Source organism: Ctenocephalides felis, unplaced genomic scaffold (genome assembly GCF_003426905.1).
Source record: "Ctenocephalides felis isolate EL2017-DRISC unplaced genomic scaffold, ASM342690v1 CF-g0.4_SCAFFOLD_01492, whole genome shotgun sequence".
Taxonomy (NCBI): domain Eukaryota; kingdom Metazoa; phylum Arthropoda; class Insecta; order Siphonaptera; family Pulicidae; genus Ctenocephalides; species Ctenocephalides felis.
In genome coordinates, this window is record NW_020537646.1 from 46,782,794 (window position 1) to 46,799,576 (window position 16,783).

At 30.5% G+C, this 16,783-nt stretch overlaps 1 protein-coding gene across 1 annotated transcript in view; it reads right to left on the bottom strand.

Moving 5' to 3' along the window:
• The window catches only part of LOC113370018 (serine/threonine-protein kinase CG17528-like), a 35,576-nt gene extending 20,389 nt beyond the window's left edge, over positions 1 to 15,187 (bottom strand). The window contains exons 1-5 of the mRNA XM_026610659.1: positions 15,053 to 15,187; positions 14,903 to 14,993; positions 14,702 to 14,833; positions 14,054 to 14,204; positions 13,843 to 13,988 (exon numbers count right to left, since the gene is read on the bottom strand). Of these exons, the coding sequence (XP_026466444.1) occupies positions 13,843 to 13,988; positions 14,054 to 14,204; positions 14,702 to 14,833; positions 14,903 to 14,974 (501 nt within the window). The 5' untranslated portion in view covers positions 14,975 to 14,993; positions 15,053 to 15,187. The remainder of the gene's footprint in view (positions 1 to 13,842; positions 13,989 to 14,053; positions 14,205 to 14,701; positions 14,834 to 14,902; positions 14,994 to 15,052) is intronic.
• Positions 15,188 to 16,783: the final 1,596 nt, after the last annotated feature.

A 16,783-nucleotide genomic window follows, 5' to 3' on the forward strand; every position in this document is an offset into this window, starting at 1 on the left:
ATATTTATTTAATTGGTGATATTAAGACTCAAATTATTATCTTGATTCCATGATGAATAGATATTATAGAACAGCCCACATGGATTTAAGGGTTGCCCTTTCTTTGTAATTTGGAAAAAAGTGTTAATCTTTTCGTCTACATTTAAGCTCATACTACCGAATCGATTTTAAAAAATCACAAACTGTTCGAAATATATTAGTTGGGAATGATACTAATTAGTTTTAGGTGAAAATCTACCGAGCCGTTTCCTAGTAATTAACTGTTGAAAAAAAATTAAGACAATTTTTATGGAACTTTTTTTTGGCGATATATATCATGGTCTTATAGAACTTACTGAAATATTACGGCCTTACAAAAAGTAGTTTAATTTTAAAAATTCATCAAAGTGTGAGAAAATAAGTATTTTTTTGCGTTTGTTAAAATATAAATTAGACGATTTACTTGGTATAACGATAGAACACTTGGTCTTAATAAACATACTAAACCATTAAAGTCCTACGGAAACTGTCACATTATAAAATTGCTGATTTTTGAAAATTAGCTTTTAGAAAATATTCCGAGTTAACGTGTTCGTTTGTTTTCAATTATGTGTAATAAATCCACTCAGAATAGTTTTAATCACTCATAAATTAATTTATTTTTTATTGATTAAGTCTGCTGCATTCATCAAGAAAACCAACGAAGCGGTCAAGGAAGCTACAGCACCAAACTAATAAGGTGAGTCAAAGCAATTCTTTCTAATCCCATATCATATTTATTCCTAAAGTCTAGAATTTTGTGGAAATCTGAATTAAAATGGATTCCTTAAAATCGCCAAAAAACATTCAAAAATCTTTAAAAATACGTTTAACAAAATATGAAAACGCGTGTAATAAAATGTTAGAATTACCTAGCAGCGAGCTTAATATAGAAGAGATAAAGGATATTTTAGAAAAAGTGAAATCTCTCTTAGACACTTCTCAAGATACCCTTATCAGAATTACTATTTTTTTAGATGATGAGAAAGAAATTGATCAAATACTTGAAATAGAATTGAATAATTTCGATGACGAACATACCAGTTTGTCAATCAAAATTACATCAACTCATTAATCCGCAAATTCTAGTACAGATAGCAGCTTTAGTGAACAAACAATTAGACAAGCAAACAATATAAAATTACCGTAAATGAAATTACCTGAGTTTGACAGTTCATATTTAAATTGGTTGCAATTTTTTGATCCATTTAGTTCATTAATTCATAACGATCAAAATATCGATAATTCTCAAAAGTTTTACTATCTGAAATCTTGTTTAAAAGGCGAGGCGGCAAGCATAATTGAGTCTCTACCGACAACCGACGAAAATTATACTATGGGAATTATTAAAAACGCGCTACGAAAATAAAAAAGTTGTAGTCAATAACCACGTACAACAGTTATTTAACTTTCCGTCAATGTCTCGCGAATCATGCAAAGGCCTACGCGATCTCATTGATACTTTTTACAAAAACCTTAGATGTCTCAAAGCTCTAAAACAACCTGTTGAGCATTGGGACACGCTAATAAACTATCTAATTACAACAAAAATCGATAAAAAAAACGCAACAAGATTGGGAAATGTCGCTGAATAAAGGTTCAAAATCATGAACGTTTTACAAAATCTTTGCCATCAATTAATAATAATTGCGTATTTTGTAAAACTACTATTCATCCACCATTCAAATGTGAAACTTTCAAATCTTTAACCGTCGAAACCCGCTTAGCAAAAACAAAACAATTATATCTTTGCACGAACTGTTTAAGTAATAACCATATTAGTAATCAATGTTTTTCAATGAAAAGATGTAATATTTGTAATGCAACTCATCATACACTATTACATACCGAAACAACAAAACCACCAACACAATCTTTGCAAAATATTTAATGTCATAGTGACAACAAATCAAGTCAAACTTTATTGTCTACTGCTTTAGATCAAATTTTAAATGCTAATAATGATTGGAAGACATATAGACTTTTACTTGATTGCGGCTCTCAATGGAATTTTATAACTGCGGAATGGGTTAATGAACTTGGATTAAACAAACACAATCAGCAAACATGCAGGTCCGATGCATTAATCAAATTTCTTCAGAAATAAATGAGAAAACGAGAGTGACTTTAAAATCATTAGTAAATAATTATACGCTAGACTTATCGCGCTTAATCTTATATATAAAAATGGAGCTCTCGATAAAATAATCCGCTAAAACTCGAAAACGGCTAAACCGATTTGGCCAGTCTTAGTCTTGAAAAATTCGTGCTAATCAGTAGGTTTTCGGAAAGGTGGGATATTATTTCAAAATCGCGTAGAAACTTTACATATATACTTTTTATTAAATTTACTTTAATTCATCGTCTGTTACTTGAAACTTTTCAAAATGCAGGTCAAAGAAGAATACTTAATTCATTTTCTATCTCACCTCGCGGAAATTTGAAAAATTTGCATAAGCTCAGTAGTATTATTTACAATTATACACAAAATCCAGAATCCAAAAAGAATCAGAAAGACTTGAAACGTAACCAATAAGTCGAAAGAAAGTGTATAGAAAGTGTATAACACTTCCAGTCATATTGTATTGAAAAAAATATAGACAAGCTAATGGGGTTTATAATACCCGATTGTATATAGCATTCAAACAACACATCCTTATACTCTTAAAGTATTAATATTTTTGACTTTCTAGAAATTGTTTAGAATATACCTAACTTAGCAAAACAACGTTTGCCAACGGTCAGCTAGTATTTAATAAAATTACATCGGACATTCCGGTAATTTCATTCAATTCAAACATTCTAAAAATTCCAAAATTTATAAAATTATCAGATTCAACATTTAACAAAAGTAATAAAAAAGATCTTTTAATCGGCGCCGAGACCTTTTGGAATATAATTTGCAAAGGAAATATAAAATTAGGTAAAAATAAAACAATTCTACAAAATACAAAATTCGGGTACGTTGCATCAGGAAACATCTGTGTAAACATTCCGAAATCTTTTACGCTATGCAATTATTCAGATTTACAAAATCAGGTAGAAAGGTTTTGGGATTAGGAAGCATGCGACACCACACACCATCTAACCGAAGAACAAATACAATGTGAAAAACATTTTTTTCCAATACTACCAGGTCAACTAGTGGGCGATTTATCGTAAAGATACCTTTTACTAGCAATATTAACACTAAACCTACCAACATTTTATGTATACCTATTCCTACCGGTGGCGGTCAAATGACCGCTTTTCAAATTTTTATCGCTAGTTGATAATTAGAAAAGGTTTATTGTTTATTTATAAAAAGAATATAAGATTTTTGAACACTATATCATTTTAATATAATAGTTACATATATTGCAAAAAACTATTTTTTTTTGCATAGTTTTATTGCCAATCAAAATAATATACATTTTTTAAGACAATATGCTGGGTGTAAATGCATTTAAGAGATTATTTCCTATGAGATATCTCTTTTTTTATTTTTTGACATTTTATTTAAGATCGTATAGCCATTTCTTTTTCAATCTTCGAGTGGGATATTCCTCGCTTAATTCTTTTAAATATTTGTTTGGATGACCTGGTAGGTTTTCGTGGTATTTTTTGCTCCTTTCCTTTCATTTCATTAGTAGTTTTTATTTTTAGGCCTTTATGTAGGGTGTCATTTGTAACATACCAGAACGCGTTCACAATGCATCTTGCAAGCTTCGATTGCGCTATTTGTATCTTTTTATATTTGAATTGCTTGCGCACGCCCATAGCTCAATTCCGTATGTCCAGATTGGGATAATTATTGTTTTATATAAAAGGAGTTTGTTTTCATAGCACATATTTGAACTCCTGCCGATTAGCCAATACAACTCTTTGAACTTCTTCTCCATCTGTTTTCTTTTCATTTTGATGTGCGTTGACCAGCTTAACTTTCTATCGAGATGAATCCCAAGGTATTGTATGCTCTCATATTTTGGTATTTCTATGTTTATTTTTACGCTTAGGCAGTCCACGGTTCTTGTTGTGAAAGTTATATGGCTAGATTTTGTTTCATTTATTTTAATCTTCCACTTATTGCTCCGTTTCAAATGCGGAGACATATTGTTGAACATTTGCTGTTGTGACGGATGCGACGGAGGCACTATGAGTCCCCATGACAACTGTATCATCGGCAAAAGTTACAATATTGAGATACAATAGTGGCCCTAAAACACTCCGTTGTGGAACTCCTGACTTGATGTGACGTAATTCTGATGTTTCTGATCCAACTCTAGTTCTGAATAATCTGTTTGTTAAGTAACATTTCAATAGTAACTAGTGGGGTGTATGTCATCGTGCATTAAGGCAAATTGCTGGAACTTCCCGTACCGTAACAAAATGTTCGAGGAATATAAGAATCATATAAACTGAATTGCAAAGTCGAAATTATTTGTTTAAAGTATATTTTTGAAACAATTTTTTTTCCAAAATCAATTATTTTGTTAAAACAGGCAGAAAGTTCTTTGAATCATTTAAATCGGACGCTTAGTTCTCTCAAAAACTGCAATTGTCTGCACAATTAGCTCTGTATGGCTCTTTGTCAAAAACTAATAACCACTTCTCCCAATCATTACTAATTGAATGTTTTTTAGATCATTCAAATCGGATGCTCCGTTCTCTCAAAAACTCGATTTCTATTTTCTGCACTCTTTACTCTCTATCTCCAAAAATGCTGGACCTGCCTTTGCCAAAAACTAATCAGCAATCTCCCTATCAATAGGAATCGAATGTTTTTTTAACCATTCAAATCGGTTGATCCGTGCACCCGAAAACGTGAACGAAAAAATGCGGACACACAAAACACACACACACATCCATTTTTTCTGAGGTATGCCAAAATGTTCAGAAACCTTCAAAACGTCGAGAAATGCAAAATTTTCAATTTCGATTTTTGGACGATTACAATAACTTACTCTACGGGAAGTTAAAAATATCTTGTGCGACAAAGATTTTTTTATTTTGATGAGTAGGCCCTCGTGCCATACTGCCATATCGAATACCTGTTTGATATCGATAAAGATTGCTGAGCAATATTCCTTTCTTTCTATTGCCTTTTGGATACTATTTACTGTCATATGGCATTGTTGTATTGTGGAGTGCTGGGTTCTAAACCCGAATTGAAGATCAGGTATTATATTTAAATACTCTTTTATTCTTACTAATAATAGTTTTTCCAAACAATTTTGATAGAATTGGCAGAAAACTGATTGGTCTGTAAGATGTGACATTTGACGCGGTTTTCCTAGTTTTAAAATCACTATAACCTCTGAAATTTTAAAACATTTGGGCAATATCCCAACCTAAATATTGCATTATAAATATATGTCAGCAGAACAATTGCTTTTCTTGACAATTCTTTTAAGACCCTTCCTTTTATGTTATCTATCCCTGCACTCTTCCTATTGTTTATAAGTTTAATAAACTCTTATTTCTTTTGGTTTTATTTTATTTATAATTATAGAATCATCATGAATTGATTTTAGAGCATCCCTTATATCGTTGTCAATAATATCATCATTTGGAGTGAACACATTTGATAAATAATTTGCAAACAAATTTGCCTTTTCTTTGTCACTTTTGGTCCATTCACCTAATGATGGTGATTCCATTCTTATTGGGGCGTTAAAATGGATTGGTTTCTTCAAAGATTTTATTGGTTTCCAAATCGAATAATTGTATCTATTAAGATTAGTAATGTATTCCGCCACACTGTCGTTCCGCATGACTTTCAATTTTTGTTTTAGATCATTCGATAAGTTGTTGAATAATGTTTTATCCCTTGGATTACGTGACCTTTGCCATATTTTCCTGGCTTGTCTTTTTTTCCTTATTGATATTTTAATTTCCATTGAAATATTAGACGTTGTATTGCTATATGTTATATGTGGAGTAGCATTTTGTACAGATTTGTTCAGAGTATTAATGTAAAAATTTAAGTTATTCTCTATATCTGCTTCAGATTTTAATCCGACTTTAAGGTCTAATTTAGAATCGATTTCTTGTCTGAAAGAGTTCCAGTTTGTTTTACTATTAAAAAGACCATTAATTTTTTTCACTCTTATTACTGTGGTGCTATAATAGGTGTATGATCCGATGATAAATCTGAATTATCTTCTATGTTTGTGTATAAATCAGAAATGCCATTTATTATATAAAAATCCAGAAGGTCAGGGTGTTTGTTTCTGTCCGTAGGCCAATAAGTTGGTTTTCCAGTCGATAAGAATGAATAATTTTTGCCAACTGCTTACCTTTAGGAGTGGTAAGTCTAGAGCCCCATAAGGTATTTTTACTGTTAAAATCACCACCCACTATAAATCTGTGTCCTAATGTATAAAAGAATTTTTCATAATCATCTGTTTTCAATCATCAATGATATCATAAAGAAATGTATTAATGCATATTGTAGTTGCTTGTAAGTAATTTTCTTGAAAATTTGTTAGTGAGTAATGTGTAATACTGTTTTTAATCAATATTCCAGATCCAGCGTGTGCAGTATTGTCTGGGTGATTAGTATTATAGAAAGATTAGAAAGGAATCTTGAAATGTAGATTATAATTTAAATGCGTTTCACTGATTAGCATCACATCAATCATGTGTTGTTGCAAAAATAATATGAATTCATTTATATCGTTTAGAACACTATTTGCATTCCATTGAGCAATCCGAAGAAACTTGGCCATTAATTTTTAACTAATTTGATTAACATGTTCATGACTAACCTATTTGTTCCATTAGTTATTTGAACATGTCTTAGATTGCCGGATGAACACCACCACATAGAATACATGTTGCTGGAGTAGATCTTTCTTTCTTACATGCTGAAGTATTATGAGGTCCACCACATTTAACGCAAGCAAAAGGTCTGTTGCAATAATTTTTAGAGTGTCCAAGCATTTGACATTTTGTACATTGAATAACACCTTTGCTTTTACGTGGCGGTTCCACCATAATCATATGATTAAGCAATTTTTTAAGTTTATATATTTCGCCATTGTTTTCTGCAGGTTCTAAATCAACAAAACACATGTTTAAGGGCAACCTGGTTTTGTGTTGTTTAACATTAATTATACATCTTACTTTGAAATTAAGTTTTTCTAATTAATTTTTTATTTTATTGGTGTCATATGTATGGTGTATATTTTTTATCACTATAAGACCATACCTGGTTTATCTGATATGTGTGATATACTACAATTTTCATTTTAAAAAACTTGATTACTGCCTTGTATTGATCTGGTAAATTAGTGTTTATTCTGATTATGTCATTCGGCAAAGATTTAATTATATATTCATTTTCTTCTATGATTTTATTTAAATCACTTCTCATATCCGGGAAGTCTGTAATGCCGTACACAAATATTGGTGGGGGTTTTTGCATTTTAGTGGCAGTCATTGTGATGTTTTTACGAGTTTGGTTAACTGTATTGCAATTTGATGTTTCTGCTGTCAAATTCATAATGTCTAATTTAAAATCTATTTAATACTTTTATTGAATTGTCAAATGAATTGTTTGATGAGGTTCGCCTACGCTTAGATGTTTTACTTGATGATTTTACGACTTCCCATGAGGCAGTCGGCATTGGTGCAGACCCAATATCTTCAGTATCATTCATCTTAGGATGTTTCGGCTCTAAAGAAGCTGCTGTAACCCCAATCATGGGGGCGCATAAACTTTAGTTTAACCTCTCAGTAAATTAAACTTAGAGCAATAATTACTAAATTTATGGTTTTTATTAATTTATTAAAAACTCGGTTATGTCAAACTTACGTAAAACCAAAAAGACCATAACAGGAAAAAAAAAATACTTCAGTCATTTACATCCTTATTCGCTACATTTTTTGCATATGATTGGTGTTTTTCTAGAACATGTTTCACAGTAGTGCATTTAACACAGATATTTACAGTTTCATTATTTTTACAATATCTAATTTAACATGTCTTTCTTATTGTAGAGATGTCGGCTAACTGAAATAAAAAAAATTGTCGTGATATGTTTTCTCCGGTTGATTCCTTATACAAAATCTAAGCATTCAACGCAGCTAACTCGAGAATGTTGAAAAATACTTGAACGGGCCATCTAAAAGACTTAGATGTAGTACTATATTTTCTAACCATTTGATCTGTCATATCAATGCTAAATTTAGTGTCATTATAATAAGCAATACTTTCAGGTAAACATTTGTATGTTTTCTCAATTTTTACAAATTTATGATTTGAACTTTGTAAACAAACTTTTTTTGTCGGTTTGCTTTTGTAAATTGTTTGTGTACAATTATGTGATTTATAAATCTGAGTTGAAAAACATGGTATATTGTCTTTTTTTGTCTCGCGGATTTGGGCAATTCTCTTTTGTTCGATTTAATAGTTCCTACTAGGGTAGCTCTTTTTGAAAAGTTATCTGTGGTTATATTTTTACCGCAACCTGAAAATGGTTCAGCGAATTTGAGTACAATGTATTCACTAAGTAACACTGACGAAGGTCTAGTTTCATCTTTTCCCAAATATTCACAACATTATTGCTGTCTACATCCGATCCCAACCCAAATTTGATTCCAAACTTATTTGGATTGTTTGGCATATTGGGTGAATCTACATCTTACTCTTGTTGGAAAGAGCTGTTCATCGATAGAAATATTTGCAGTCGGTTTATAGCAGTTTTGACTGTTCTCTATAAATGTGTTCCACACCTCAGAGATTGAGCTTGTCAGTTTGCAAACGCTGGCTCCGGTCTCTTTTTATATCAAAACGAAGAAACCGCATAATTTTCGTGTGTGCAAAATATTGTTATTTTCATCATCACAAAAAGAGAGCGATCAAATGACCGCATATTGGAGATATGAAACATAATGAATAAAAGATATCGGAAAATTTATGTGTCTTATATTATAGAAAAAGTCATTGAGTCAGAATGAACGAATATATAGAATTAGGGCATATGAGTGAAGTAAATGAATCAAATGAACCGAAAACATGTTTTTATTTACCAGATCATGGTGATTTAAAGCTAAGCAGTTCAACAACCAAATTACGCGTTGTCTTTGACGAATCGTGCAAATCTGATAACGGCGTCTCATTGAATGAACTACTACTATACAAAACGACATATTCTCTATATTATTAAAATTTAGAAAACACACATTTGTTCTTGCTGCCTATACAGAGAAGATGTACCGACAAGTTTTGGTTCATGAAAATAATAGGAAAATGTAGCGATTATTGTGGCGGAATAACTCACGAAAAAATAAAAACTTATGAACTAAATACGGTCACATACGGAACTGCATCTGCACTGTTTTTAGCAATCAGATGTTTAGAATAATTAGCCAAAGAAAATGTAATTCAATATCCAGAAGAATGCGATATTATTCGAAATGATTTTTACATAGACGACTTATTGACCGGAGCGGACACAACATCTCAATTACTTCCAATTAAAACAAATTTAACAAAAATATTAAAACAAGCGGAATTTAACCTATGTAAATATAACTCTAATTATAATGACCTTTTAGATACTAATAATCCTCTCTTAAATAATTGCAAAACTTTTTTAGTGATAAGAAATTGGCATCAAGGGAAGAGTGTGAAAATCAATTGCTGGAGTTTTTCGCTAATAAGGACCAAGACTTTTATGAGAGAGGCATAATGAAGCTACCATTAAAATGGCAACAAATTATAGAACAAAATGGTGCATATTTGACCTAAATCGGGCAATGCAAAACATGTTAAATAAAGTCTTGAAGTTCACGTAAAAATAATGGATTTCTTTTTCCACAACCCTATATAAACTATTTTCCATAAGACTGGTAATAATAAAACTGTGCGTGTTACCAATAGACAATAATAGAAAAGGTGATGAACAATATTCAACTATTCTTTCATAAACTCTTAAAAAACAATTTTGTGAGTGTAAACCAAAAGACAATATAATCAATAGTGAATTCATTAACTATCACAAGACTTTAATCAATACTAGAATTTAAGTGATAATAAAATTAATCATTCTTATACATTTTTGTTGTAACTTTACCATAACTACATGAAGCAATGTTGAAAAATCATGTAAATTAATTTCCCATTATTTTTTCAAACGTGATGGCATGTTCGACCCTCACAAACTTTATGAATCCATCTTCCTCTGCATGACATAATAAAATAATTTCCTACCCTACTCTAGGTACTAAGATAGTTTTTAAAAATTCATTCTCATTCTGTACGCAAAACTTGAACCGTGAACATCAAATAAATAAATACTATTAATAATTAAACCAACTTATTTTTAAAGGTCTGATCTAGCCATTCTAATAATAAATTATATCTGGTCCTTCGAAGCAATAAAGTGTCTGTGTGTAGTGATTCTCTAATTGACTTTGTTAATGAACATGCGCCGGGTGCTTACAGTATTTAAAAGAATTTTTACAAAGTTTAAAAAAGATTAAATTTAAAATATATTATAGATTAAAAAAATAAAATGAACAAGTAAAAAGTTGTTACACACTATACCAGGAAAAATAATAACAAAATTTTAACTGACATAATTGAAAATAAAACAAACAAGGTAAACATTTTTTGTTGATTAAGTTAACTTAATCCTTTTTAAACTTTGTAAAAATTCTTTTAGATACTGTAAAACATAAAAAATTGCTGAATGATGACATACAACAGTGTCAAAACGTATAAATAAATATTTTATTATTTATTGTTTTATTTCCACGATTGGCTGAAAAATTCTGGCTGACATATCCTTGATTGTTGATTCAAGAATATGTCTCAACGTCGAACAAGAAAATCTAAATTTTATATATATATATATATATATATATATATATATATATATATATATATATATATATATATATATATATATATACTAGCTGACCCGGCAAACGTTGTTTTGCTAAATAAGGTATACTCTAAACTATTTCTAGAGAATCAAAATTATTAATACTTTAAGTGCATAAGGATGTGTTGTTTGAATGTTGTATATAATCAGGTATTATAAAACAATAAACCCCATTAGTTTGTCTATATTTTGACAATACAATCAAACTGCAAGTTTTATACACTTTCTATAGAAAACATCGTATAATCCAATCCGAGTCTTTTTTGGTCTTTCGGCTTATTAATTACGTTTCAAGTTTTTCAGATTTTTTTTGGATTTTGGATTTTCTGTATAATTGTAAATAATACTACTGAGCTTATACAAAATTTTCAAATTTTTGCGAGAATAGATAAAAAATGAATTAAGTATTTCTTCTTTGACCTGCTTTTTGAAAAGTTTCAAGTTACATTCGATGAATTAAAGTAAATTTAATAAAAAGTATGTATGTAGAGCAGGGCGAAACACAAAGGTCCAATTTGACTTTGAGCAAATATAAACTATATTGTGAAAACCATAACAATTATATCACAACAAATAAGACATATCAAGCGAACAATTATCTGACTACGTTCAGTAAACTGACTTCTACTTCATCATTGTAGAAATGTGCTTTTTTGATGTCTTCCAAAAATTTGTTATCTAGACCTTTTTATCCTATATGCGGGGTAACTTGTAACGGGCAGGTGCAAAAGGTTTAAAGCCTTATTATAATTTTAAAGGTATTTTACAAAATAATTACATTTTTAACTAATGCTAAAACTACCAACGGAAGAAAATACTTTTATTATGGATTTTCAAAGATTACCGTTTATCTCCCCCATTTCAAAGATTATCGTTTTCAAATCAAGGTTGTAGCTGGCTATACATCTTTTTTCCTCTACTTTCAAATATTGTTGTTAAACAATGCTTAACTTTACTGATTTTTGGCACATCGGTGGTGGACCTTTTTAATCCCGGACCTTCATATATTAATATCTATTCTGAGATAAATTCTAGGAAATTATAATTGAAAAAATGTTATTCGACAAAATGTCCTTTTGATCGATACCAAATTTAGGTTCTGAATTTAAATAAGATAAATAAAAAATAATATAACCTAGAAAATGTTTTATAAATACCAATGAGTATATAATTATACAAATGAGATCTTTCAGAGCACCGTGTTTAAGAAAAATATGCCAAAAAGTGCATTTTCATATTAACATAACAAAAAAAATTATATTTTGAGTCTCTAGTAATACTTGCAGCCCGTTACTAACGTTTTTGTATATAAATATAAAACTACTTACTACTTACTACAAATTTATCATAAATAAATAATATTCGCGTAAAACATCCTATTAAACGTAATTGAACATCATCTGTCAAAGGCGTTTGACATTTCACGAAATTGCTACCGTCCATTGTTTTATTTAAATTACGCTTCTACAAAAAATTTCAAATTAAAAATGTGAAGTTTCTACGCGGATTTGAAATAATTTCTCACCTTTTGGACTTTCTCTGGATTGGCACGAATTTTTCAAGACTAAGACTGGCAAAATCGATTCAGCCGTTTTCGAGTTTTATTCGGACATTTGAAAGAGAGCTCCATTTTTATATATAAGATATATATAATATATTAGTGATGTGCCAAATCTAATCAAGTGATTTGACCAATATTAAATTAATTAAAATTTATTTCCTAACTGCATTGTGCTCATATCTAAAATTACAGAAAGAAAAGCACAAAATTCTTCTTGGTACGTCATACCGCGTGTGTGGCGACATTCGATTATTTCATAATATTGTAACGACAATAGGCATTGTCGCTAAAGGATTACACAACCCTCAGTGCAAAAAGTATCCTCCTTTACCCACCTCTACTAGGGTTCCTGCAATATAAGATCCAACTAGGGTTAAAAATTGACATTAACAAATGTAACATCTTCCGAGGAGGTCGGTCGGCTCCATGCGCGAGCCCATGGGCCCGCTTGGTGTATGTGTGTTGTGCCAGGGGAGAAAAACCGTTTCAGCAAAGGTCAGGCTTTTATTTATTAGCTATTCCCTCCGTCACTCCGTCAGTTTGTAAAATAGCTCATAATTAAAGATGATTTAGTACATTAGAGTTTAGGCACGGGACATGACTATACGTAGGTAAAGATATGCCCTCACTCCTGTAATCCTCAGGCATATTAAATAAGATAGTAAGTACATTCTGTTTAATTCGTGTAGTTAGCTATATCAGTTTCCACTGGTAATTACAGGGTATTCATAGAAGTTGGGTTGAGGAGTTGAAGTAAACCCTTTCGTAATGAGGAGTGCAATGCTATAATATAATAAGTGACAGTCATTGCAATACCCCAGAAAGGAGCTTAAACTTTTTACTCGTCACAATATTCACAAGATCGCAAGTTTTAATTAAAATTTAAATTTAATTAAAAAAAAAAAACTAAAATTATTTGAAAACTGAAAAAAATTATATTTTGAAAATTTTGAAATATTTGTTAAAATTTGACTTTTTTTGATTTTTTTTTATATTTTGAGATTTTTTGAAACTTTTTTCTAAATCAATCGCCTGCATTAGCCGCGTAGAGACGAAATTACGTGTTCACAAAATCGTCGACGAAAATGTGTATCCGCACACACACACATACAACAATTTTTTCTAAATAAGCTATGCTAAAATGTTCAAAGGGCTTTGAAACGTAATATGTATTATGAAAACATTTTCAATTTCGATTTTTTTTTGCGATTACTCTAACATACCCTGAAAATTTAAAAAAAAAGTAGAAAACAGCAGGTTCTAGTTCAGAAGTTTAAAGAGAACGAAAGAACTCTAATAAACAAAGATTTAAATATTGACTGATTACTTAGCTTTATATAACCATATCAAAAATAGCCAAAATCTATTGCCAATGTTATATCAACTTACCAATAAATTTTCTGGTTTTATATCTCTATGTACAATTTGCAATGAATGTAGATAAGCCATGGCAGAACCTAAATGACGCATCATAACACGTGATTGCTTCTCGGAAAATTTAGTTGCTTGCGCAATAGCATCAAATAAATCTCCACCTATAATAATTAGAAACTAATAGCATTTTTTTTTAAATAAAAGGGACTAATATTAAGATAAAAACCTCGCACTAGTTCTAAAATTAAAAACATCTTGTCAGGAGTGTCTTGTTCAGCAATTAATGAAACAGTGTTCGGATGATTTAAACGCCGCATTATTCTAATTTCAGCATCGATATAATGTTCTTTGCCTTGACACATTGCTTTATCAATAACCTTGGGAAAAATAATCACTCATTATTAATTCACAAAATGGAAAAATAAATAAAGTAGAAATTAGGAATCTAATGTGATTAGCATAAATAATATTAAATACAATAATATGTCTATGTTTAAGGTTTTATAAATAGGTGCACAAATAAAAATTAATGTGGCAATTCTATCATAACAGAGCTGATAACATAGCGTTGTCATGACAACACTATGTTATGAGCTCTGTTACTGCAGAATTGCCCCATATATATCTCACTAAAAACTTATAGTGATATAATAAATTTAATCATGAGATTAATATATTGCAAAATATTTTGTTTTCATGCGAACAAAAACATATTCTTTATTAATAACTTGATTCTATATTATTTAATGAATGCCCACATGTGCTTTGATAAATAACTTGATATTAACACTTTGCGCTTGACTGCCCCTTGAAGAGACAAAATTCAGTCACGTATCACTCACCCACATTATATTTATTAACAACATAGTTATACCTTTAATGCAAACTCTTCTTGAGTGTTCTTGTTTTTGCAATTCCATACAACAGCAAAATTTCCATCACCAATCATATTTCCAACCGAGTAAATAACAGCCAAAGCGGGAGGTAAAATTCCTATATTGTCCTTCTAAAAAATAACTATTCATAATATTTGCATTAAATCATAAAATTTATGATAAACTTTATGATTTCTTACACTGTTTGTATCATTGTCCTTAGTATTATCATTTGGACCAATATAGCTTTCATTATGACTTTTCACTGGCATTTTTGGTTTGATTCCATTTCTGAAAATATAAATCCTGCATAAATAAAAAAATCAATATATTAAAAAATTAAATACGACCTGGTTGCCCTTTGCGGCTTTCTTATTCCTTGAACAGCTTTACTTTCATCTGGTTCCAGATCAAAATCTCCATCGTTTACTCTTTCCAAACCATAGCATATAAAAACTTCATCTATATCAAAGAAATCTTTTAATGTTTGCACCTATAACAAAACATAAAAATGTTTTCTTATACAAATTTGTTTTTAATGAAATTTTTATTTTGTACAAGTGAATTATTAGCTCAGTCAAAATAGGCATTCAACCACGGAATAATTGGCATAGAGCTGAAAGTTGGTACTGATGTTAAATAAGCCATTGCAAATGAAATGTCAAAAGTCCCCATCAAACTGACCTCTGTCAAATTTTTTATTCAAGGTCAAAGGTACAAAATTCTTCTTTTCAAATTAAAAATATAACTTTTTGAACTTTTTAAGCGGCAATATAAGATTATAAGTACGATTTTGTAGAGAATTTTATAATAACAAAAGTGTCTAAATTTTTATAGTCTCATTTTCCACGGAAATCATAAAAACAATAAAAAAATCAGAAAATTGTCAGTTTTGTTTATTATAAAATTCTTCTACATAATCCTTATATTTTTTTTCGATCACGGTTCATAAGATATTTCCGTTTGAAAAATTGAAAACATTATATTATTCATAATGTGCACTCTTTGTACGTCAATAAACGTGCAATATAAATAAAAAATAAGAATTCACTGGTTTATAGTATAAATTCAATAAGTCTTTTAAAACTAATGTAAATCACCCCTGAATTACTTTCCTTCTTGAGATACACATGCCAACTATGTCATTTTTCTAGTGTAGAGGGAGAGGGTCATATCACTGCTTGTTTAGGGATTAAACAAATAATTAAGTATGTGTATGTAAATTGAAGGCGTCTTGTCGTCTAGCTCATTGTGACGTTAGGTTTTGGTGTACTGAATAGGTAGGCCGGTGAAAGACCGGTGGTCAGAGCTATTTATTGTGTCCGCAGTGACTTGAAGTATTGGCAAACTATATAGGTATGCCGACGGAAACCCGGAGATCAGGGTTAGTAATTGTGTTAGCCCGCGGTAACCCGAGCACTGGGCATACTTAGTCACCAGGACGAATCCCAGCGGTTTTGGATAAAAAAGTGCTAATAATTACCATATGTTTTCGGAGCCGCAATTACCCATCTATTTGAAATTTGGTTGGATATGAATATATTAAAAATGGTTTACAAAAATATAAGAATATTATTACATACGAGAAGTTCCAGCAATTTGCCTTAAGGCACGATGCCTAGCACTACTAGTTTTAATAATACTATTTATATATTTTCATTTTTCAACACTTCAAATTCAACGTTTGTTCAGTGTTCAGAAGATTGGTAAGTTTCCTTAATGCGATGGGGTTTTGCCGGTATGCTATTGCCTTCTGCCGTTATCATTTTCGATAACAATGTCTTCCGAATGTCTTTCTAAACAAGCTGAGACTTTTCTTGTAATCAGAGCACTTTTTGTTATTGTCGTCATTCATTTTAAAAGTATTCTAGGTTTTCGTTTCTCTCCAATGTGTTTTATCGCCTGAAGCATTACATTGTATAAAAAATTATATCTAATGCAAGGGCGAGCAACCTTTTTAGCCCACGGGCCAATTTACATTTTCAAATTTTTTGGCGGGCCGCACGTTATTTATATATATATATACCAGCTGACCCGGCAAACGTTTAGCCACAGGAAATATTTTTAGAAAATCATTAGTA